The 25,971-nt window shown below is 29.9% G+C and overlaps 1 protein-coding gene across 2 annotated transcripts in view; it reads left to right on the top strand.

Moving 5' to 3' along the window:
- Positions 1 to 25,971, top strand: part of LOC126743936 (5-hydroxytryptamine receptor 2A) — a 93,626-nt gene that overhangs the window by 57,846 nt on the left and 9,809 nt on the right. For both annotated transcript variants that reach the window (XM_050451218.1, XM_050451219.1), the window contains exons 4-5: positions 2,687 to 2,975; positions 21,012 to 21,200. In XM_050451218.1, coding sequence (XP_050307175.1) covers positions 2,687 to 2,975; positions 21,012 to 21,200 — 478 coding nt within the window. The remainder of the gene's footprint in view (positions 1 to 2,686; positions 2,976 to 21,011; positions 21,201 to 25,971) is intronic.

The following is a 25,971-nucleotide window of genomic DNA, read 5'->3' as shown; positions in this document are numbered from 1 at the left end:
CCAGCCTTATCAAATCTGGAGTTGCGTTTCCAGTAAAATTATTTGTTGATGGACACAAAACACGCTGGAGATAGTCCTAATAGCCCTAGATCCCAACTCCACTCGAATTTTTCAACCCCCCAATGTTGCCAGTTTCAGACCCTTAAAAAATCTTTGGCGTTATGGGGTTTTGCACTGGAGAAAAAATCATTCATTCATGAAACTACGAAAGGAAGATTTTGCTCCTATTTTGTAGACGGCAGTGAAAAACTTGATGCAACAACTATATCAAACGGCTTTAAAGCATGTGGATTATTTCCTTGGGACTCCAATGCAATAAATTATACTAAGTGTCTAGGAAAAAATACCCATATTATTGATAGTGTAGGAGAACCAAAAGCAAATATTAATGAATGCCAATCAGAAAAACAAATGAGTTTGACTTTGTTCAAAAAGCTGATAGGTGATATGTCTATTGTTTTAGAAGGGGAAAATTATAATATCTTAAGACTTTCAGACCTAAATAAAGAACAGTTCACCATTGAACCTAGAGTTATTGAGGTAATCGACACAAATATAGAAGAAAAGCAGAAGAATAACGCCAATGAAAAGATGAATACTGATAGAGAAATTCTACCGGTTGATAATTTGTCGTCCATAGAATTATTTTTACCTAAACCACAAACACCTGAGAGGAAGGGCAAAAGAGCAGTAAACAAAATGCCTTATGTTATTTCGTCGTCGGGTTTCAAAAAGATTGTTGAGGAAAAAGAACAGCTTCAGAGGGAAGAGGAAGAGCAGAGACTCAAGCGACAGGCTGCAAAAAAGGCAGAAAAGGAAAACAAAGGCAAGACTCTAACTACAAGGAAGGATGATCATCAAAGCCATGTTAAAAAATTTTTAGTTCTCCGCCAAAAAAGCGTCTTTCCCTTTGGACACCTTTGACGGCATCAACTTCATCAATGAAGATTAATATTTGAGGTGCATAATGGACAATGTGCCAATAACTGGTGAGACAACTACTGGGGGGTGTCAATAACTGGGATAATTTCGGGTGACATTGATTGGGAAAGCGTGCCAACAATTAAGCTCTAAACTTTTTTTACTTCTATTTATTTTGCTATTATAATGTTTAAAAAAACTTTTTTTTGTCATTTAAGAACAAAGTAGAATCATCAAAGAACATAAACTAGTCACAAGGTGACTATAATATCAATTTTCTGAAAACTAGTGGATATGTGAAACCTGAGAAGTCCTTAAGGTGCCAATAACTGGGTGGTTTACCCTATTCTTTATTAAAAATTACAGTATTAAACATAAAACAGTTAATAATGGCCCTCGAGAGGAAAAACAGGGTGAAACATTTGGTAAAAGAGTGAAAATGATAATTTATTATGATATATTTTTTTACCTTAAAAATTTATTAAATCACTCATTTCTCTCTAATACACTAGTTTGCTCATTCATTTATCTTTGTCCAATACACTGTCTGATGAAAACTCTTGACATAAATTTTGTAAGGGATAAAAATTTTTAAATAATCTGTTGAGCAACCGCAGACTTAGATCTACTTTCAATTATAATAAAACATGAAAAAAACTCTTTTAACTAAAATAATTGAAAATTCCTTAAAAAAATATATATATTTTTTATTAAAAATTACAGTATAAAACATAAAACAATTAATAATGGCCCTCGAGAGGAAAAACAGGGTGGAAAATTAGGTAAAAAAGTGATAATGATAAATTGTTATGATATATTTTTTTACCTTAAAAATTTATTAAATCACTCATTTCTCTCTAATACACTAGTTTGCTCATTCATTTATCTTTGTCCAATATACTGTCTGATAAAAACTCTTGACATAAATTTTGTAAGGGATAAAAAATTAAAATAATCTGTTAAGCAACCTCAGACTTTCCCAAAAAAACTCCCTTTTATTTATACAAAATATGCACATAAAATACAGTAATACAGAAATAATCTTATCAAATCTTTGAAAAAGGACAAATAAGGAAAGCATCGCTATTATAAAAAACAAATATAAAATACATATCTGCGGAATGCTACTCGTTAAATATATAAATATATTATTTTCAGCAATATAAAAGTGTCTAATACAAAAATTTTATACTTATATAAATTAAAACCTAAGTCTACATAAAACCTAAACCTAGATTTACAATAACAAAATAAAATAAAATCCTAAAAACTTTTATGTATGAACACACGGAGTAATCACTAATCAGTTCTCTTAAATTATTTCACTTAAAAAGCTAAAAGAAACCATAGATGCACGCACTTTGTATTATTAATTAGAAATCTATAATAGATTTAATCAAAGCAATAACCTGTGATACACAGATCAATTCAATCACATACACGTTCAATTAAAAAATAATGGAGGGATTCAATTTTTATTTTTTATAAAACAATTATAATTGTACTTATAATGATGTAACAAGAAATACAAAAAGAAAAAAAAAATAAAATAGATAAATCACAAGATATTTTCTTGTTTGGTTAATAAGTTACTTTCAACACTCTTTATAAATACGTAACTGAGTGATTTTTAAGAATTCGCAGTTTTAGGTTGCAGAATTAAGAAATTATTTTACAATTAAGTCTCTTTTATAAAACCATCAAATACCTCACTAATGACCTTTCTATACCATAAAAATGACCAACCTCTATATTTTCTATACAGGTATAATTAACCACGAAAACATCATGCCAGACCCAAAAAAATGCGTGATAAACAATCGAGCGTTCTTCGTATTCGGTAGTCTGATCGCCTTCTACATTCCCATGTTAGTGATGATGGTCAGCTACGCCCTGACCGTTCAACTTCTAAGGAAAAAAGCACGATTTGCAGCTGAACATCCAGACACCGACCAACTACGTAGATTGGGCGGACGATTTGCCTCGAAAGGAGATCGAAATTCCGGACAAAGTGGCGAACATCTACTGTGGAGGACTGCTGGAAGTGGCGAAAGGTTAGTTCTAGCTATAATTCAATAGGGAATTTGTCGCTGATTATAACGAGGTCAGACTCTATAGGTTTATTATTGTTAGTTTCAGAGATACGCAGGTTTGAATCAAAAGGGGTATATCTGGAAAAGATGGATTGCTTCAGAAATTATTTTTCGCAAAAATAGTTTTAAAGACAAAATTTTTGGTATAAAATGAACCGTTTTACATTGCTACTTTAATAGTTGACCCAGCTTTCTCAAGAGATCTGCTTTATTGCAAAATCTCCCTTCCCTTCCCAGTTCTCGTATTGTTAAGTTCAGAAGTTTAATGAAATGACTAAATCTCAATTTAATGCCTTTGTCTCGACTGAAATTACGGGGCCTAATGACAGGGAAGGCGCAACATTGACAAATATTTGAAATCCTGAATTGGTTCAGATTAGAAGTTGAGCTATGATTGATCATCTCTGCGAGTGAGGAAAGGGGGGAATTTAATTCTACGTGTAATAAGGACGGCTCTTCATTTGCATTTTAACAAACGCCCGGATTCGAGGGAAAAAGACAAGGGTTCGAGTTATTTACTTTAGAAAGAATAACACGACTGATTGAATCATTAGTTTTTCCATATAGGTTTTAGCTGATCTATGAAAGCTCAACCTGCAGGTAGCATCTTGTTGTATAGGGTGTCCCATTTTGGGTACTTATGCCGGATATCTTTGTAATTTTTAGAGATAGAGAGTTGCGGTTTTTGCGACACTGTGCTACTTTTTCGTGATACTAAAGATGCCGTTAACAAAATTTTCGTAGCCCTTTTATTTTTTAAGATACAGGGCATTTTTGAAATTTTTGCATTTTGGGACCCCCGTCGTATCTTCGGTATCTTTAAAGTTTTTGTAAAAGTAAAAATTCGTTCTTATAATTTTTTTTCTATAGAATCTAGTGGTATATATTAGGCTTTTTTTTTTTTTGATTAATAGTTTTTGAGTTATAGCCCAAGCTTATGTTTTTTTAAATGGAACACTCTTTATATTTATAGTTCATAAAAAAGGTATTTTTTTTACTTTTTCAAAAATATACAGGGTGTTTGGCGGAGGGTTAGCCAAGCTTGGTAGGCATATAGATAGGCTCAGATAGAAGATATTTTTTTAATAAACTTGTGTTCTAAAAGTCTCAGGTTTTTGTATATAATTGATTTTGTATTATTTTCAGGATTTTCAAAAAATTATGCTTTTTGACATCTTTAAATTTTTTCAGCATGTTTTTCACGTTTTTTTTACACGTTTATTTTTTGAAAAAGTTAATACAAGTAGCAAAAAAAGTTATGAAAGGTAACTTTAAGTTGACGCAAAAAGAAAACTAAAATCTCTCAAGATGTTCAGGTAGTTTTAAAAACATCTCCAGCTAATACTCTTTTCAATGATATACGATGTGTAACACAAAGTCGACTAACTTGCCACAATTCATGAATTTAAAGGACAATAAAGTAAAAAAAATATCTTTTTAATTTTATGTATTTATTTCAAAATTACAAATTTTATTAAAACTGCGCTCCCCTGGCTCTAATACATGCCCTACATCGCCGTCGCATTTCCACTGTCGTGAGACGAAACCGCATCTCTTTTCTGATAGTTTGAAAAGCGTCATCGATTCTTTGAATGGTCAAATGAGAAGATCGTGGAACATGCTATGCGATTGTTGTTGTGATAACAACAATATGTGCTACATATTGTTGTTGTCATTTGACATTTGTCATTTGTCGTGGTGTAACTTTTTAGCTTTCTTACGTACCCAAGTCATTCAAATAAGCACCTTTTCATGTTTTAAATACACATCCCAACAAAAAGGCACTGTTCAAGCCTATCCTTTTACTGACGGTTTGGTGTCACATACATTTAATTTATCACAATCTGGAATGGCCTGCCCAACATTGCCAATGAGCCTTGCGCCTCCCTTGGGAAAAGTTCCTATTAAGGCCAACAAAATGGAGCATATAAGGAAATGCACTGCTTTTGTTGCAGAAGAACACAAACCATATTTTGATGCTATTCTTCAGTGGCCTACAATCAACAATCAATGAGTGATCCGAAGATTAGTTTTTCCAAAACATTGTACTCTTCTATTGAAATTAGCTGTTTAGTTTTGACTTGTACTTAACTAAAGCTGTATAAAAAAAATACATATTTTTTAAATTTACTAAATAGCATTATTTGCAAAAAGGGTACATGTCAATTCTTTCAAAGTCTTCTGGGGGAGCTAAAATCAATTTTTAAATTTAAAATATAAGGAGACAAATCGTGCTATTCAAACTACAAATCAATTATAACAATAAATGTTAATAATTTTACTTAATTTGATGAAAAAACAGTTTTTATCGATTTCCCAAAAATGTGTTTTTTTGATATGTGCTCTTTTTGCTTACATCGATTCAATTATCGGATATCCACATGGGGTATCCACTCATACGCGGGTGTCAATATTTAAATAAAGTAAAATTAAATTGGTTTCAAAGTTGATATCATTATAATCTTCTTTTTAAGTCAATTTTATTTGTATACAGCGTAATTCAAATTAAAATCGTATATATCGTATATTATGGAAAATCGTAAAATAGTATATTATATTATGGAGTGAACCACTTTTCTAAGACACCCGGTATATTATTCAGGGTGTTTATTATTCACTACTACTAATTTGGTGCAGATGTCATTGTTTGCCTTTAAAACCGAAAATTTGATTCATTCGATCCAAGCAACACATCATATATTATTATGGTTTAAAATGTGTTTATTCAACTCTTTTTTAGTAAATTTTTAGTTTTGGTATATTTATCAACCATATAAGGTCAAGGCATATTTATTAAACTCTAGAATATACGTATATCATATACGATTGTGTTTACAAAAGAAAGAAAATTTCGGCATTTAAAAAAACTGATACGGGATTTACATATTAACCCGATTACTACACTTCAAAAATTTGTTGAAATTCTTCTGACAAATCACTGTTTTTCGTCCATATTATCCAATCTAATAGCGCTGTTTTTATACTAAATATTTATGTATAAAATTATATTAAATTTAAATAAACAGTGTTGTTAAATTAGATATTGAATATATATTTTCTGCAAAAACATTGTTTTTTCATCAAGACAACCCTAAGCCCCCCACCCACCCCAAACATTTGCCCAGTAAAAAATTCTTTTGAAAAATCACCGTTTTTTGTGAATAATCTTATAGCACTGTTGTTGTATTAAATATTTATTAATACACATAATATATATAATGATATCAAATTTAAATAAACAAACTGTGTTAATAGATTGTATATTAACGATAAAAGCAGCTGTTTTTCATGCGTATTATTTTGGAAAACAATGATTTTTGGAAACCATTTCTTACTGGTAAGTTGTGTGGGGTGGGTGGGGGGCTAAGGATAGAGTTAATGAAAAACGTTTTTTTTGCACAAAATATTTTTCTGACAAAAAATGCTAATTAAGGAAATTATAGGTGATAAAAAACTTAATAAATTTTTTTTCTGGTTCTTGACAACTTTTCATTATCTAGGTTCAAAAATACAATTCTTAAATTAAATCTATTGGTATATTTATCAACCGTATATGGTAAGGTATATTTATTAAACTGTAGAATATACACGTATGTATATATCTTCTAGTATAATAATAGAATATCATACACAAGAACATCTAGAAAAAATAGTCCTGGAGCACCACCCATATTCATAGTCTGTATCACTTCCTGCCATAATCTCTTATTATTCCCGCGAAAATTCACAAAATATGAACTTCAACATGAATTTATAATTTTATTCACTTTAAACGTAAAATAATTAATACATTGAACAATACAAATTAATTCATAAAATTGTTCAAGAACGAAATAAAATTACGAAATATTCAAGAAATCTCCATTCGCGTAACGCTAGCAAACTCGCAAACCAACTACTGACTGAAATATATATATATTTCATGCACTCTCTATGAGAGGAAAAGAGAAAGAAAATTTTTCTTGCTCCTACAGTAATATGCTAACCGTAACTCTCTTTCTCTTTCTATTTCCACTAACTAATATCTCCTTCTCAAGTACCGTTCGCCTCGCCCGATCACACTTTTCGTAACGACCTCGCCAGCTTACTCTTATATAACTCGGACATTTTATCCGATATTTATAGTTGAAGTTTAATCAAAAATATATGATGTAAACCAAAATTTATGTTTATTTAATTATAGTGCGTTGCTTGGGTATCTACAACAAGGACGTCTCATTAATTGCATATTGTTGGCCCGGAATTAGAGAGAGAAAACCGCGCCTTATATTTTGTAAAATAGCGGATATCTTATCTCGAAAATAAAATAGTTAAATAGCAGGAGGGCGCACGAGCGTCCCAAATCGAAATCCCTTTTTAAAATGACAAACACCTGCTTTGATAGCAGCTATCAGTTGGTGTTCAATTTATTTCCTCCGGAAAATCTCGTTTATCTTTTAAAGGGCGAACAACGGTTCTTCGCTATTGAAAAGGATTTGTCCTAACACTTTTGCACACTTAAATACTCTTAATTAGGAAAAAATATATAGGGGCACCTTTATATTTGCCGACAAATTTCAAACTTTTTCTCGACTTTTTTTTTGGTTAAAAGTTCAAAGGGAATATCGGCACTTTTGTTCGTTCTTGAATCGAATATTGTGGATTGGGGAAACTTTTTTAGGCATAAATAGAATTCAATTAATACTAAACAGTTAAATTTACCCGATAACTTCAAAGTCACGTGGCCCAATAAAAATGTTTACGTAACCAAATTAAATTTCTGATTTTAGGTAAATTCACGTATCACTTTATTTGTGTTTATTCATGGTTATGCTAATTTATTATTCGGTATTTGTTTAATGAATGCAGATAGGCTTAGCGATTTAAATACGATATTCTATAATATTATATTTTACAATGTTTTTATGATTTATTGAGAGCTTTTTAAATAAATATAATTTATTTTTTGCAGTCGGCTTAGCATGTAATTGTTTTAATATAATCGTTTTTTTTTTGTAAATTGAGTTATGAGTAATTCTTTATATATTAATTTTATTAAAATGAAAGGGCGAAATCATAAAACTCTTGTGGGTTGAAACTTGCTTTATAAGTAAAAGAAGTGCATTTTTTTTGTAATACTGTTACTTGTTTACATATGTCAAATGCTTTTCTACTGACAGGATTTGGTTGAGGTTAATTTTGGCAAAAATCTTCATAACGATGCATCTAATGGAAATTGTTGCAAACTTAGATAGTAAATTGGAGTTTGCTTAACAAGAAACGTCCTAATCATTTTCTTGTAAGATTTCTGTTTTTCGAGATATCTACATTTTTACCTCTCAAGCTTCTACTTCAAAAACTATGCATGTAATGAAATTTTTTACAGGAATAATGCCTTTTAGTATTTTATTTGTTGCTTTGTTTAACTTATAACGTTTAAGTGTACAGTTAATTAAATAGTTTTGTACAATCACCGGGATTAAGTTATGCTTATTCAATTGAAGTAACAACGATACTTGTCGATTATTTGCAGCTGCTCTTACAAGGCCAGAATTCCCATGGTCCATGCACTGAAGATTAGAATTGACCAGACCTGCATTGTTATTTTATTCAAATTGAAATACACTCATTAACAAGAGATTGTGCTGCGATAGTATGTAATTGAAAAAAGTAGTACCATTTGAAAGGATCTGACCAATCTGGAAACTTTTTAAGTTCACTAATAGCCTGGAATTAATTCAAGTAATGTTAAAGTGTTGTCATAGATGTGAAGTCAATAGAATTTATCAAATAATCACTACGATGTTTCCAAAATCAATGACTTGAATGATTGATTCATCGACCTGAATTAAGAGTCAAAAACTTGAAATGGTTTCAACTTAAAAGAGTCATTTGATTCTAACGTATTATATCCTAATACAAAAGTAACTAAAAAAAATACTAGTAATTTGTATGTCATCGATAGCACTAAACTTCACTTGTGGCAAGATACTCATGCATTAATATGAAACATGAAGTAAAATTAAAGAGAGAAGAACGCTTCTTCAATACCAAATATGTATCTTGATTAGGTACCAGAGCATCCCATATTTCTAATTCCTTATTTTCTATTTTACGAAGTACGTCAACTGCATAAAAGAAAGAAATACGTTATTCTTGTCAAAAATAAAAATTCTTGAAGAAACTTATATACACTTCTGTTTTTGCAGGCAATGGAGAAAAACGTAATATCTAACAGTTGATTAGTGATCAAATAACAAGGATTACATAATTGTTTTAATGTGTATAATAGGCGTTTCAGTGAATTTTTTAAAGGAACTTAAATAAAATGAAAAATTCAATAAATATCTAGGAGTGCGTAGTAAAATAACTAGGGGTTATTTTAAGTAAAAGTAATTTAAGTAAAACCCAGAATTTTCTGCGTGGACTTTTAATAATTTGAGAATATTATATGAATTTTCTTCCTTCCAGGTAGTTAAGATATGAGATATGGGTTTTTATAATTTCTGTCCATTCAGGCATTTGATACTGGAAACCTTCTGAGATCAAATTCTGAAGAATAACTCCCTTAATTGCCTGGAATTAGTAAAATATTTCTATGTCTTTCAAGCAACTGACAAGCAGCAAAACTTCAATAAATATCAATGAGGAGCTCATTGTAAAATAACTAGGGGTTCATCTAAATAAAAACCCAGAATTTTCTGCGTGGACTTTTAATAATTTGAGAATATTATATGAATTTTCTTTCTTCCAGGTAGTTAAGATATGAGATACGGGTTTTTATAATTTCTATCCATTCAGGCATTTGATACTGGAAACCTTCTGAGATCAAATTCTGAAGAATAACTCCCTCAATTGCCTGGAATTAGTAAAATATTTCTATGTCTTTCAGGCAACTGACAAGCATCAAAACTTTAATAAATATCAATGAGGAGCTCATTGGAAAATAACTAGGGGTTGGTCTAAATAAAAACCCAGAATTTTCTGCATGGACTTTTAATAATCTGAAAACAATATATAAATTTTCTTTATTCCAGGCAGTTGAGAAAGAAGAAAAAAGTTCTTATATTGTCTGGAATTAATAAAACAGTTCTATCTCTTTCAGGCAGCTGGCAAACAGCAAAACTTCAATAAATATCTAGGAGCACGTTGTAAAATAACTAGGGGTTCGTTTAAGTAAAAACCCAGAATTTTCTGCGTGGACTTTTAATAATTTGAGAATATTATATGAATTTTCTTTCTTCCAGGTAGTTAAGATATGAGATATGGGTTTTTATAATTTCTATCCATTCAGGCATTTGATACTGGAAACCTTCTGAGATCAAATTCTGAAGAATAACTCCCTCAATTGCCTGGAATTAGTAAAATATTTCTATGTCTTTCAGGCAACTGACAAGCATCAAAACTTCAATAAATATCAATGAGGAGCTCATTGGAAAATAACTAGGGGTTCGTCTAAATAAAAACCCAGAATTTTCTGCATGGACTTTTAATAATCTGAAAACAATATATAAATTTTCTTTATTCCAGGCAGTTGAGAAAGAAGAAAAAAGTTCTTATATTGTCTGGAATTAATGAAACAGTTCTATCTCTTTCAGGCAGCTGGCAAACAGCAAAACTTCAATAAATATCTAGGAGCACGTTGTAAAATAACTAGGGGTTCGTTTAAGTAAAACCCAGAATTTTCTGCGTGGGCTTTTAATAATTTGAGAATATTATATGAATTTTCTTTCTTCCAGGTAGTTAAGATATGAGATACGAGTTTTATAATTTCTGTCCATTCAGGCATTTGATACTGGAAACCTTCTGAGATCAAATTCTGAAGAATAACTCCCTCAATTGCCTGGAATTAGTAAAATATTTCTATGTCTTTCAGGCAACTGACAAGCAGCAAAACTTCAATAAATATCAATGAGGAGCTCATTGTAAAATAACTAGGGGTTCGTCTAAATAAAAACCCAGAATTTTCTGCATGGACTTTTAATAATCTGAAAACAATATATAAATTTTCTTTATTCCAGGCAGTTCAGAAACAAGAAAAAAGTTCTTATATTGTCTGGAATTAATAAAACAGTTCTATCTCTTTCAGGCAGCTGGCAAACAGCAAAACTTCAATAAATATCTAGGAGCACGTTGTAAAATAACTAGGGGTTCGTTTAAGTAAAACCCAGAATTTTCTGCGTGGACTTTTAATAATTTGAGAATATTATATGAATTTTCTTCCTTCCAGGTAGTTAAGATATGAGATACAGGTTTTTATAATTTCTGTCCATTCAGGCATTTGATACTGGAAACCTTCTGAGATCAAATTCTGAAGAATAACTCCCTCAATTGCCTGGAATTAGTAAAATATTTCTATGTCTTTCAAGCAACTGACAAGCAGCAAAACTTCAATAAATATCAATGAGGAGCTCATTGTAAAATAAGTAGGGGTTCATCTAAATAAAAACCCAGAATTTTCTGCGTGGACTTTTAATATTCTGAAAACAATATATAAATTTTCTTTATTTTCAGGCAGTTGAGAAACAAGAAAAAAGTTCTTATATTATCTGGAATTAATGAAACAGTTCTATCTCTTTCAGGCAGCTGGCAAACAGCAAAACTTCAATAAATATCTAGGAGCACGTTGTAAAATAACTAGGGGTTCATTTAAGTAAAACCCAGAATTTTCTGCGTGGGCTTTTAATAATTTGAGAATATTATATGAATTTTCTTTCTTCCAGGTAGTTAAGATATGAGATACGAGTTTTATAATTTCTGTCCATTCAGGCATTTGATACTGGAAACCTTCTGAGATCAAATTCTGAAGAATAACTCCCTCAATTGCCTGGAATTAGTAAAATATTTCTATGTCTTTCAGGCAACTGACAAGCAGCAAAACTTCAATAAATATCAATGAGGAGCTCATTGTAAAATAACTAGGGGTTCGTCTAAATAAAAACCCAGAATTTTCTGCATGGACTTTTAATAATCTGAAAACAATATATAAATTTTCTTTATTCCAGGCAGTTCAGAAACAAGAAAAAAGTTCTTATATTGTCTGGAATTAATAAAACAGTTCTATCTCTTTCAGGCAGCTGGCAAACAGCAAAACTTCAATAAATATCTAGGAGCACGTTGTAAAATAACTAGGGGTTCGTTTAAGTAAAACCCAGAATTTTCTGCGTGGACTTTTAATAATTTGAGAATATTATATGAATTTTCTTCCTTCCAGGTAGTTAAGATATGAGATACAGGTTTTTATAATTTCTGTCCATTCAGGCATTTGATACTGGAAACCTTCTGAGATCAAATTCTGAAGAATAACTCCCTCAATTGCCTGGAATTAGTAAAATATTTCTATGTCTTTCAAGCAACTGACAAGCAGCAAAACTTCAATAAATATCAATGAGGAGCTCATTGTAAAATAACTAGGGGTTCATCTAAATAAAAACCCAGAATTTTCTGCGTGGACTTTTAATAATCTGAAAACAATATATAAATTTTCTTTATTTTCAGGCAGTTGAGAAACAAGAAAAAAGTTCTTATATTATCTGGAATTAATGAAACAGTTCTATCTCTTTCAGGCAGCTGGCAAACAGCAAAACTTCAATAAATATCTAGGAGCACGTTGTAAAATAACTAGGGGTTCGTTTAAGTAAAAACCCAGAATTTTCTGCGTGGACTTTTAATAATTTGAGAATATTATATGAATTTTCTTTCTTCCAGGTAGTTAAGATATGAGATACGGGTTTTTATAATTTCTGTCCATTCAGGCATTTGATACTGGAAACCTTCTAAGATCAAATTCTAAAGAATAACTCCCTCAATTGCCTGGAATTAGTAAAATATTTCTATGTCTTTCAGGCAACTGACAAGCAGCAAAACTTCAATAAATATCAATGAGGAGCTCATTGTAAAATAACTAGGGGTTCATCTAAATAAAAACCCAGAATTTTCTGCGTGGACTTTTAATAATCTGAAAACAATATATAAATTTTCTTTATCCCAGGCAGTTGAGAAACAAGAAAAAAGTTCTTATATTGTCTGGAATTAATGAAACAGTTTTATCTCTTTCAGGCAGCTGGCAAACAGCAAAACTTCAATAAATTTCTAGGAGCACGTTGTAAAACAACTAGGGGTTCGTTTAAGTAAAACCCAGAATTTTCTGCGTGGACTTTTAATAATTTGAGAATATTATATGAATTTTTTTCCTTCCAGGTAGTTAAGATATGAGATACGGGTTTTTATAATTTCTGTCCATTCAGGCATTTGATACTGGAGACCTTCTGAGATCAAATTCTGAAGAATAACTCCCTCAATCGCCTGGAATTAGTAAAATATTTCTATGTCTTTCAGGCAACTGACAAGCATCAAAACTTCAATAAATATCAATGAGGAGCTCATTGTAAAATAACTAGGGGTTCATCTAAATAAAAACCCAGAATTTTCTGCATGGACTTTTAATAATCTGAAAATAATATATAAATTTTCTTTATTCCAGGCAGTTGAGAAAGAAGAAAAAAGTTCTTATATTGTCTGGAATTAATGAAACAGTTATATCTCTTTCAGGCAGCTGGCAAACAGCAAAACTTCAATAAATATCTAGGAGCACGTTGTAAAATAACTAGGGGTTCGTTTAAGTAAAAACCCAGAATTTTCTGCGTGGACTTTTAATAATTTGAGCACAATATATGAATTCTCTTTCTTCCAAGTAGTTGAGAAATGAGATACGGGTTCTTATAGTTTCTGTCAATTCAGGAATTTGATACTGAAAACCTTTTAAGATCAAATTCATCAATTGCCTGGAATTAGTAAAATATTTATATCTCTTCCAGGCAAACTTGTTAACTGGATTTTTTTTTTACAAAAATTATAATAACCATTTTTCTTGTAAAGTTACTCCTTTTCGAGATATCGACTTATTCGAATTTGCTTTACAACAATTATATTAACAATTTTTTCTTGTAAAGTCACCTCTTGTCGCGATATTTACACTTTACCTAAAACGCTTTAACTGTCTCTGAAACTTTACCAAAAATTTTAAAAACTTTGAATGTAATCCAAATTTTTACAGGTTGTCTTTTGATTTATTTATATCAAGGTCCTTTTGAACAATATTATTTTTTTTTTTTGTAAAGTTACTCCCTTTATATTTACATTACTGAAATATTTACATTTTTATCTCACACGCTACAACTGATACGAATTTTGCCAAAAATCTGGAAAACTATAATCCCTATCCAAAATTTTATTTTAGGAATTAAGCTTATACATTAGGAATTACCCTGCAAGAATAAAGTAACCGTGTTTTCTTTCAAAAATTTCTAAAACTATGCATATAGTCGAAATTTATGTAAAGAAAAAAATTTTTCTGATAAAGTTTTTAATGCTACTTTTATACCTAACAGGTTTTTGTCAAACCGATTAGTCAAAACAAGTGAAGTTTCTAAAAGACAATAAAAAATTAACTTTAACTACCTAAATTAAATAAGAAACTCAATTGCCTGGAAGTAAAACCTTACAACTACCTAAAAATATATTAATATTAAGTATCAACTTTTGAACTTTAAGTAAACGGCTTTAACTACTTAGAAAAAACAAGAATCTCAATTGCCTGGACGTAATTCAACTTAATAACTGCCTAGAAGGAATAATATTGTTTTTATCCTTTCTCAAAAAAATTGTTCTTTAACTGTGAAATTATAAATAAATTTATAGGAGATATGATATAACTTAAGGAAACAAGTATTTCAGTCCATGTATAGCTTCCGAAATATCCATATTTTGTTTATTTATTTGAATTGCAGAATTTTCATATTTCAGAGTAAAAAATTCTATCTATCTAATAAAACTACATGCAGTTATTTCCAATTTTTTTTCATTCAAAAATCATATGAATTTCCACTGTGGGTAACATTTATAATTAATTCTATGATTTACCTTTTCTATGCGTTTGGGCTTTAAAATTAATTTTTTATTTATTCCAGGCATTTTAAGTAATGTCAACTTTCTTCTGGATCAAGCTGTTGGAGCCATTTTCTGGCATATCAATGACACACTCTTAAAGTTTCTTTTATATTTTCTGTTTGCTGTATGCAATTATTTATTTGGTAAAATTTCCAAACACTGGAAAAAACCACATGTTGGGCGCCAATTTTTCTCTCATTCTGAAAATTAAAATTAAGAAACTGATGTCAAAATCTGCAATTTCTAATTTTCTTTTTCTCGAGAACCATACGAATAATCACTTTGGGGAACATTTATAATTAAATTTATGATTTACTCTTTCTATGCCTTTGGGCTTTAAAATTAATTTTTAATTTATTCCAGGCATTTCAAGTAATGTCAACTTTCTTCTGAATCAAGCTTTTGATTATTTTTTCTATGGTCTTAAAATGAATTTTTAATACATTACAGAAATTTGGGGAATTATTATTTTAAAGCCTGACAAAATTTTAATTTTATTCTAGGCATTTCAAGTAATAAAAAGTGTCATCTGGATCAAGTTTTAAAGCTATCTGAAGTAACTTTGAAGTTCTTACAGAGACTTTTTATTGATTAACTAATGATAATCATATGCCCTGTACACTTGTTTTTATCAGTATTTCCCTTAAAATGTCAAAAGGAAACAGTCACTTGTATGCAGATGATACAGAAAGTATTAAGTTTGTTAAACTTCCAAACGCTGAAAAAAATAGCCGTATGTTGGGCGCTAATAAAACATCAAACTACATGCAGTTATTAAATTTATCTGTGAAAAAAAAACGCAACAAACTACCTAGTCCGTTAAAAAAAACATCAGCAGTCATTTATAAATTGGTTCAATTTGTAACATTAATTGCTGTTGACCACTCTCCTACTCGCTTCAAATATATGTTTTTTTTTCCATTTTAACGTGACATTGCACGAATATATTTCATATCGATTCAATTAGAGCCCATTTAGTTTCCTACACTTAAATCACAAACAAAAGGTATAAAGGGATAAGGGAACATAAATAGTTTGATAGCCACACATATCCCGAAGCGAAATAACTCGAATTCAAACTAAAATCGTCCCACTACCCCGTCACAATTGAATCCTATCTATGCTATTACCGTTCGAAATCGCTTTTGCGAGCCACTCATGTCGACCTTTCTGATCGAACTAGACTTTAATTACTAATTAGTGAAATTCTAATGGCATTAGTGATATCAAAACGGTGGTTCGACAAATCGGTTGGAATGTTTTCCGAAGGACGATTTATATATTTTGGTTGATAGGTGGAAATTCGCGGTTTTACAGGTAAATAGAGCATTTGTAATCAAACCGGTCAGGTTATTCGGTAATCGTTCAATTGAAGTGAAAAGCGTGTTTTCGTCTAAAGGTTTCGTTCTTATGAGAATTCTTTGCTTTTGTCAAAACCTAGAATTTTCAGTTCCCTTCTGCTCGGAATCTATTTAACGGATTTCCCCTTTTTTGTGCCTTTATGCTTTTATAATATACTCATAATTTATTACAGGAACTTGGGCAAATATTATTTTAAAATCTGCAATAAAAACAATTTTTTTATTTTATTCCAGGGATTTCAATTATTACCAATTTTTTTCTGGATCAAGCTTTTAGAATCCATTTAAACATCTTCTCATTTCCATGAAACACTCTTAAAGCTTCTTTCAGAGACTCTTTAAATTAATGATTATCCTCTGGCCTGCGTATTTGTTTTTAGTTTTAATGGAAAAGTCACTTGTTTGCAGCTGATACAGCAAAACTTCCAAACATTGGAAAAAATATCGACATGTTGGGCGCCAATTTTCCTCTTATATGAAATTTAAAATTGAGAAACCAAAGCCAAAATCTGCAATTTCCAATTTTCTTCTGTTTAAAAATTATACGAATTTCCACTTTGGGTAACATTTATAATTAAATTTTAAATTTACTCTATTTATGCCCCTGGGCTTTAAAATTAATGTTTACTTTATTCCAGACATTTCAAGTAATGTCAACTTTCTTCTGGATCAAACTTTTAGAGCTATTTGAATCTATTTTGACCTCCTTTCTAGCATTTTATTGACGCGCTCTTAAAGTTTCTTACACAGATTCTTTATAGTTAAATTAATGATAATCCTGTACCCTATACATTTGTTTTTATCAATTTTTCCCTTGTTATGTTCAAAGAGAAAAGTCGCTTGTTTGCGCATGATACAGCAAATATTTATTTTGTAAACGTCCAAACATTGAAAAAAAATACCCACATGTTGGGCGCCAATTTTTCTCTTCTTCTGAAATTTTAAATTGAGAAACCAAAGCCAAAATCTGCAATTTCCAATTTTTTTTTATTTCAAAAATTATACGAATTTCCATTGTGGGTTCCAACACTTATAATTAAATTTATGATTTGCTCTTTCTATGCCTTTGGGCTTTAAAATTAGTTTTTAATTTATTCCAGGCATTTCAAGTAATGTCTTTATTTTAACGACCTTTCTGACATATCATTGACACACTCTTAAAGTTTCTTTCATATTTTCTGTATGCAATTATTTATTTGGTAAAATTTTTAAACGCTGAAAAAAAAATACCCACATCACAAAATATTCCTCCCAACCACCTGACCCACATGTTGATCTCCATTTTTTCTCTCATTCTGAAAATTTAAATTACGGAACTGAAGCCAAAATAATACCAATAATAATAAATGTCTTTTATTCAAAATTTACAGATGTAGATAACAATAATAACATTCTATAATTAAGTACCCGAGAAGCAGGGCGCAGTCTAGCTAAGACAGCTACTCTACTGAACCCTACTTAACGGTCATAAACTTAAGCTACAATATAAAGATTAACTCTATTAAGTTCATTAAATACCCAAATAAAGAACAATATATATTCTTCTGATATAAAGTTGACAATTCAATTGGTAGGTTATTGTAGAGTTTAATGGCATTGTACGTAAAAGAACGTTAAAACATTGCAGTCGAATGACGAGGAAGTGTCATCCTCTCCGGAAATCGGATCACTCTTGTGTGAACGCTTAAACGAGGAACAAATTTATTCCGTTTAATAAAATTTTAAATAAAAAATTACCTAAGTGTAACTCTCTGCGCCTATCTATCCTCAACCAGTTAAGCTCTTTAAATGTGTGTGAAATGTTTCGTAATCCAAATATTAGCCGTGAGCAAGCATTTTGAACTTTCTGAATACGATTTTTATCTGCAATGTCTAAGCAAGGACCATAAATAAAATCACAGTAGTCGAACTTGGACAGGACCAGGGGCTCACAAAGCATTTTCCTCAAATGAAAACTAAGAACCTGACAAATATTATATAAAATTTTCAACGACAAAAATGACTTCTGAATTAACAAGTTACCATATTTACGAAACCTCAACTCAGTATCCAGGACAGTGCCTAAATTTTTTGCACGATCCATCTTGGGAAGAGAAACATCATTTAAAAAGATTTTTAAATTATTTAAAAAAAAATCTTTATTAGGTCCAAAAATCATAACATTTGATTTAAGAGGGTTAAGTTTTAGATTATGGCAAGAAGAAAGCTGGTTAAGTAAATTCAGGTCATGGTTTATTAAAGAAGATGCATGGAAATAATCCTGATGATTGAAGTGAAGATAAACCTGGGTATCATCGGCAAAAGCTCTCAGTTTACAGTACTTTTTTGATTTAAGTATATCTGAGGTGTAGATTATAATCTGCAATTTCTAATTTTATTTTTCTCGAAAATCATACGAATTTCCACTATAAATGTTACCAATTTATAATTAAATTTTAAATTTACTTTTTCTATGGTCTTAAAATGAATTTTTAATATATTACAGGAATTTAGGGAATTATTATTTTTAAGCCTGGACAATTTTTAATTTTATTCCAGGCATTTCAAGTAATAATCAGGACCAGGTTTTGAAGTTATTTTAAGCTATTTTTAAATCCTTTCTGGCATAGCACTGAAAACCACTTTGAATTTCTTTCAGAGACTTTTTATTGATTAACTAAAGATAATCCTATGCTCTGTATACTTGTTTTTATCGGTATTTCCCTTAAAATGTCAAAAGGAAACAGTCACCTATTTGCAGATGATAAAGGAAGTATTCATTTTGTAAAAATTTTAACGCTGAAAAAAATACCCACATGTTGGGCGCCAATTTTCCTCTTATTCCGAAATTTAAAATTGAGGAACCGGAGCGAAAATCTCTATTTTACAATTTTTCTTTGCTCGAAAATTATGCAAATTTTAACTGTGAGTAAAATTTTTTATAAATTTAAAATTTACCCTTACAACGGCCTTTAAAATAAATTTTTATCATATTCCAGGCATTTCAAGTAATAAAAAATATCTTCTGGATCTAATTTTTAAGCTATTTAAAGCTATTTTTCAAATCCTTTCTGGCATAATATTGAAACGCATTTAGTTTCTTTCAGAGACTCTTCATAGCTTAATTAATGATAATCTTATGTCCGGTACATTTGTTTTTATCAATTTTTTCCTTAAAATGTCAAAAGAGAAAAGTCACTTGTTTTTCAGATGATACCGCAAATATTTGTTTAGTAACACTTCGAAACACTAAAAAAACTGACATGTAGGGCGCCAATTTTCCTCTCATTAAGAAACTGAAGCCGAAATCTGCAATTTCCAATTTTCGTTTGCTCGAAAATCATACGTATTTCGACCGTAAATAACACTTATAATTTAATTTAAAATGTACCCTTTCTACGCCTTTGGGCATTAAAATTAATTATTTATATCTTCCAGGAATTTGGAAAATATAAATAAATTTGGAATCTCTTTAGGTACATTTCTTATTTATTTCAGAAATTTGTGCAATATCTCACTTTAAAGTGCAATATCTCAAAAATTAATTGGGTTATTCACGTGAAACAAGAAGCATAATATTCAGAAGAATATTCGTTATAAATTGTGTTCAATCTTAACCAGAGCAAGCAAAATCTGTAAGCATCTGGACCTTAGGTTCTGAGATTTCAAAAATTTTTAAGGTTTGTCAAAATTTGGGTCATTTGAGTCTCGTCGGTAAGAAAAATTTTAGATATTTCAAAAACCATTGAATGGAGAAGAAAAATTGTTAATAATATTGTTGTAAAGCCTATATAGTCTATAGTCTTATAGATTGTCGGAAAAATTAGTCCGTAACATGTAAACATTTATTTTGCTAAAAATAATGATAATTTTCTAGTAAGAAATAATAATTACTGTGCAAAATTCACATTTATGATTAAATAAACTATAATATAGTAACGACCTTTTATGTCAACGTCATGGAACAAAGTGCCATTACAGACAAAAATTAAGCTGCATTTTCATGTTGTTTTAATTTGTTTTACGTTATAAGACAATGAGTTTTACATTGACGTCAAAATAACTGACTTTGTCAGATCCCGATAAATTAAAAAATTCACCCTTCTTATCGATCTGTATATTAATCATTGGTATTAGCGCTTAGTTTTGAGTGTTTTTATTCGATTACCTTTGATTATATTATCATAGTATTCCTTTACTAACTAGCTTATTATCCACATTGGCAATAATATCTACTAGGGGTATTCTTCTTGTAATTTCTTTCTGGTATTCCACTCGTAATACGTCGCCTCCTGTATCTACTTTGTTTAAGAATTTTTCATTATTTAATAAAACCAATTCTATTTAAATTCTATTATTAATTCAAACTAACCCAACCCATAATCAGCAACGTCGCCTTAATTTATAATAACAAAGGCCAAACTGCATGACTTCAAATTTAATTCCATATTTCCTTACAAATTTCACACTTTTATAACTTAAACCCTCACTTACTACGCTATTGCTCCCCTTACATCCACCTTTATCCATAGAAATAGGAAATTTCTGGTAATACCTTCCCGACTCTCGACTTCGTAAAGGGCTCCGTCAAATTTCCTTTGGCAACAATCTCCCTTGATCCGTGGATTATTCAATCTTTCCCCTCGACTATAACCGGAGCTTTCGATATCGGCATTAAATTCCAATTTTTAAATTCCTTATGGTTATATTTTTTTTTCTAATGTTATAGGTCAGGCAATATGAGATTAACGGAGAGCCAAATGTCGTTCGCAAATGGCGGAAATGGAAGTTTGGCCTCGTTGAGACGAGACCAGTGCACACAGACTCCGGAAAATATCGCGAAAGAAGCGAGAAATTGTCGGTTGAGGTCTTTGAAGTTGCAGTTGAATAGTACCACCTCGAATCTTACGAATTTTAGGTAAGTTTAGGAGGTACATCCATTTTTTTTTAAATAGTGAAGTTGACAAAGTTTTTGACTATTGGTTTGTTTTGAAGTACTTAAATTAATTAAAATATACCAGAAATTAAATTGAATTTTGTCTTTTTATTAAAAGAAATGTATTAATTTCGAAAAAGATCAGGCTGAAACAGGATGTAAGAACAGGGTTTTTAAAACTTTTTTGAAAATTCACTCTTCTTATCAGACCATATATTATATATTAAGTTTCGCATTAATTCTCGAACTTTCGAACTCACACTATAACCGAAATCATGTTACAACTGTATATTTTATATAACGATATTAATAAATTTATAATTATTTATATCTTTTGGGAATTTGGGGTAATTTTAAATTCTATTCCAGGCATTTAAAGCTTCCTTCAGAGTAATGGAAGCATTTTAAACTTCTTTGAAAATTCACTCTGTTTATCGGACTGTATAATATTTATTAAGTTGCGCATTAGTTCTGGAACTTTTGAACTCACACTATAACCGAAATGTTACAAACTGTATATTTTATATATCGATATTAATAAATTTATAATTATTTATATCTTTTAGGAATTTGGGGTAATTTTAAATTCTATTGCAGGGCTTTAAAGTTTCCTTCAACAACTTGCTATCCTTGTGGGTATTTATCGTCATTCTGGTTATATTACAGAGATTTGGAATTAATTTTCCATTTCAATTTATTGACAGTCCTGTTCCAGGATTTTGGATTGATTTCTCTGTTTATTTCAGGTCTTTAAAGTAATTTTAGGCTTAATCCAAGGTACATAAAGTAATTTCTTCCTAAAAAATAAAAAGTATTGAAGTCATTTTCACATTTTACCACACTTTTTCCAGACCTAATTCAATTCCAGACTTTTCAAGCTTCCTCCAAGGGATTTAAAGTAAATTTTCTTGAATTATTGAAACAATTTACTAAGGATATTGAAACATCTTACAACTTTAAAGGTCATTCTTTACCTAGTCAAGGAATTTCAAGCTAATTTTATATATTTTGTAACTATTTTTATCTTTCAGGCATTTGGAGTGATTTAAATTTGTATGTCAGGCTTTTGAAGCTCCCTCCAGAGTATTTGAAGCCATTTTTATAGATTATTGGAGCAACTTGCTACCCTTGTGAATTTATCGCCATTCTGGATATAGTACAGAGATTTGAAGTTAATTTTCCATTTAAATTTATTGACAATCCTGTCTTAGGCTTTTGGATTAATTTCGCAGTTTATTCCAGGTCTTTAAATTTATTAACACAATCCAGCAATAGAATTAAAGACACTTAATTCTATTGCTGGATTGCTACACGGGTGTTTTATTTTTTTAGAATATTTTAGGATTTTTGGCGTTGTTTTTTTTTTAAATTGTAAAATATACAAATTAATCAAAATATTTCAGAAATTAAATTAAATATTCTTTATTTTTCCTTCTATTAAAAGAAACGTGTTAATTTCCAAAGAAATACTGAAAGTAGAAAACAGAAATTTGAATTCAACATTTTTTGAGGAATTCACTATCTTAATCAATTTGTATAATATTTAATAACTTGTGCATTTAATTCTCGAACTCACACTATAACCGAAATCATGTTACAACTGTATATTTTATATAACGATATTAATAAATTTATAATTATTTATATCTTTTAGGAATTTAAAGTAATTTTAAATTCTATTTTTACTTCTTAAGTTCTGTTACCATAGAATAGCCACTATTGAATACTGCATTAATCGCCAAGCGGCCATTAATTCAGTAAACAACTAGTGCAAGAAAAACAATTTACCTTTAAATGCCTCTAAATGTAGTGTAGCTTTCTATACTCAAAAAAAACTGTATTATTTTCCACTATAAAATCAACTCACTTTAAGGACCTGGGGGTTATTTTTGACGGCTTACTTACCTTTAATTTGCATGTCGAAGATTGAAATCTTCGATGTTATAAAATGGTAGCCTTCATTATTAGAAACTCTCAAATCTTTGACAATAAATTTAGCACTTAACTCATACTTTTCATATGTTAATCGTTCATATTTAGAATACTCTTACCCAGTATGGTCGCTATACCATCAAACCATATTTAAGAGTTTAAAAATATACATTGTAAGCCTCTTAAATTTATTTGGTTTAAATGCAAAGGAGTGTATCTGAAAGTTGGCTTTTCTCATGATACAGCAGATCTACAATTTTTATATAAATAAATTATAGATAAGTTGATTAGCCGGAGATCGGCTTTTTAAATTATGCAGTTAAGTTTTTTACTTCTTTTTGAGTAATCGTCGACAGCAAACAGTTTTGAAAAGTTGTAAATCTAATAATATACCTCTATTTGTATGTGTCCCTCAAGGATGTATATTAGGACCACTTCTTTATAGAATTTATACTTGCCGATTTAAAGACTTTGTAATTTATTTATTTTGTAAATTTTATAATTATTTATATGTTTTAGGAATTTGGGGTAATTTTAAATTCTATTCCAGGCTTTTGAAGCTTCTTTCAGAGTATTTGAATAATTTAAAACTTCTTTAAAAACTCACTCTTTTTATCGGACTGTATATTATTTATTAAGTTGCGCATTAGTTCTGGAACTTTCGAACTTACACCATAACCGAAATCATGTTACAACTGTATATTTTATGTAATAATAATAATATATTTAGAATTATTTATATCTTTTAGGAATTTGAAGTAATTTTAAATTCTATTCCGGGCTTTTGAAGCTTCCTTCAGAGTATTTGAAGCATTTAAAGCTCCTTTAAAAATTCGCTCTTTTTATCGGACCGAATAATATTTATTAAGTTGCGCATTAATAACACACTATAACCGAAATCATGTCACAACTGTATATTTTATATAACGATATTAATAAATTTATAATTATTTATATGTTTTAGGAATTTGAAGTAATTTTAAATTCTATTCCAGGCTTTTAAAGCTTCCTTCAGAGTATTTAAAGCCATTTTTTATTAATTATTGAAAAAAGTTAATACCCTTCTAAATTTATCATCGTTCTGCATATATTACGAAGATTTAAGAATTTTTTATTTCAATTTATTGACAGTCCTGTTCCAGGATTTTAGATTGATTTCCCTGTTTATTTCAGGTCTTTAAAGCCATTTTAGGCTTAATCGAAGGTACATAAAGTAATTTCTTCCTGGAAAATAAAAAGTATTAAAGTCATTTTTAAATCGTACCACACTTACTCCAGGCTTAATTCAATTCCTAACTTTTCAAGCTACCTCCAAGGGATTTTAAGTAATTTTTCTTAATTTATTGAAACAATTTGCTAAGGATATTGAAACAACTTACAACTTTAGTGTCATTCTTTACCTAGTCAAGGAATTTCAAGCTAATTTTATATATTTTATAACTATTTTTATCTTTTAGGCATTTGGGGTGATTTAAATTTTTATGCTAGGCTTTTGAAGCGCCCTACAGAGAATTTAAAGCCATTTTTATAGATGATTGGAGCAACTTGCTACCCTTGTGAATTCATCGTCATTCTGGATATATTACGGAGATTTGAAGTTAATTTTCCATTTAAATTTATTGACAATCCTGTCTTAGGCTTTTGGATTAATTTCGCAGTTTATTCAAGGACTTTGAATTTATTAACACAATCCAGCAATAGAATTATAGACACTTGGGGTGTTTTATTTTTTTAGAATATTTTAGGATTTTTGGCGTTGTTTTTTTTTAAATTGTAAAATATACAAATTAATTAAAATATTTTAGAAATTAAATTAAATATCCTTAATTTTCCCTTCTATTAAAAGAAACGTGTCAATTTCCAAAGAAATACTGAAAGTAGAAAACAGAAATTTGAATTCTACATTTTTTGAGGAATTCACTATTTTAATCGATTTGTATAATATTTAATAATTTGCGCATTTAATTCTCGAACTTACCCTATATCACATTAATAATAAATTTATAAGGCGATATTTGATTTTGGCGAATTATTCCCTTGCTCAAAAACCCCCGAATAATTAGCATTGAATGCTCAAAGTCCATTTAGACGTGAACTTATTCGATAAGTTAATTTCGAATAAAGGGCCAACGTATTATGAAATTGGCACTTAATTATTAATTTATTGCTTCTAACAGATTAGTGCTTTCCTGTTTCCCTTTGAAGTTAATGCCGTGATTACCTTATAAAGGTAAAATGCAATTTACTGCCTGGAATATTCTAATGAATTATATATAGTATTAGCATCAATATTTAAGGAATAAGAGTAAGAATACTCCGAATTAAAAATATTAATTAAAATTTAATAGAATATTGAGAATTTATGGAAAAATATTGAAGGAATACTCTGCCACGGGATGTTGAGTTAAAACCTGTACTAATGAAACCAATTTATTTTAATTCTATATAATTTTTTTTTACTTTAAAACATGTTTTAAACCTAATTATCCAAGAAAATAGCTTTATAAAATACAACGAAAAGAGTACTTAATAAAATCAGTTTTGTCAACAAAATAATTTGCATAAGAAGCTTTACAAACCGCAATCTCTTAAATGTAATAAAACTCTTGTGGAACCCAGAACTTTCCAGAGTGAATCCCTATAAAACAGCGTAATAATATCATAAAACAAATAGTTTTCGTATGTTCCCACGGAATATTTTCGTATATATGTATAAAAGGGGCGCTTTTGAATGCACTTTATGTTATACATACATAAATTACATTTCGCCGAAACGTGCATATGTACATTACGCGGGACATATATTACACTTATCCGAAAA

This window comes from Anthonomus grandis, chromosome 13 (assembly GCF_022605725.1).
Source record: "Anthonomus grandis grandis chromosome 13, icAntGran1.3, whole genome shotgun sequence".
Lineage (NCBI taxonomy): Eukaryota > Metazoa > Arthropoda > Insecta > Coleoptera > Curculionidae > Anthonomus > Anthonomus grandis.
Note: the sequence above shows the minus strand (reverse complement) of the source record. Positions and strands in the feature narration are given on the sequence as shown.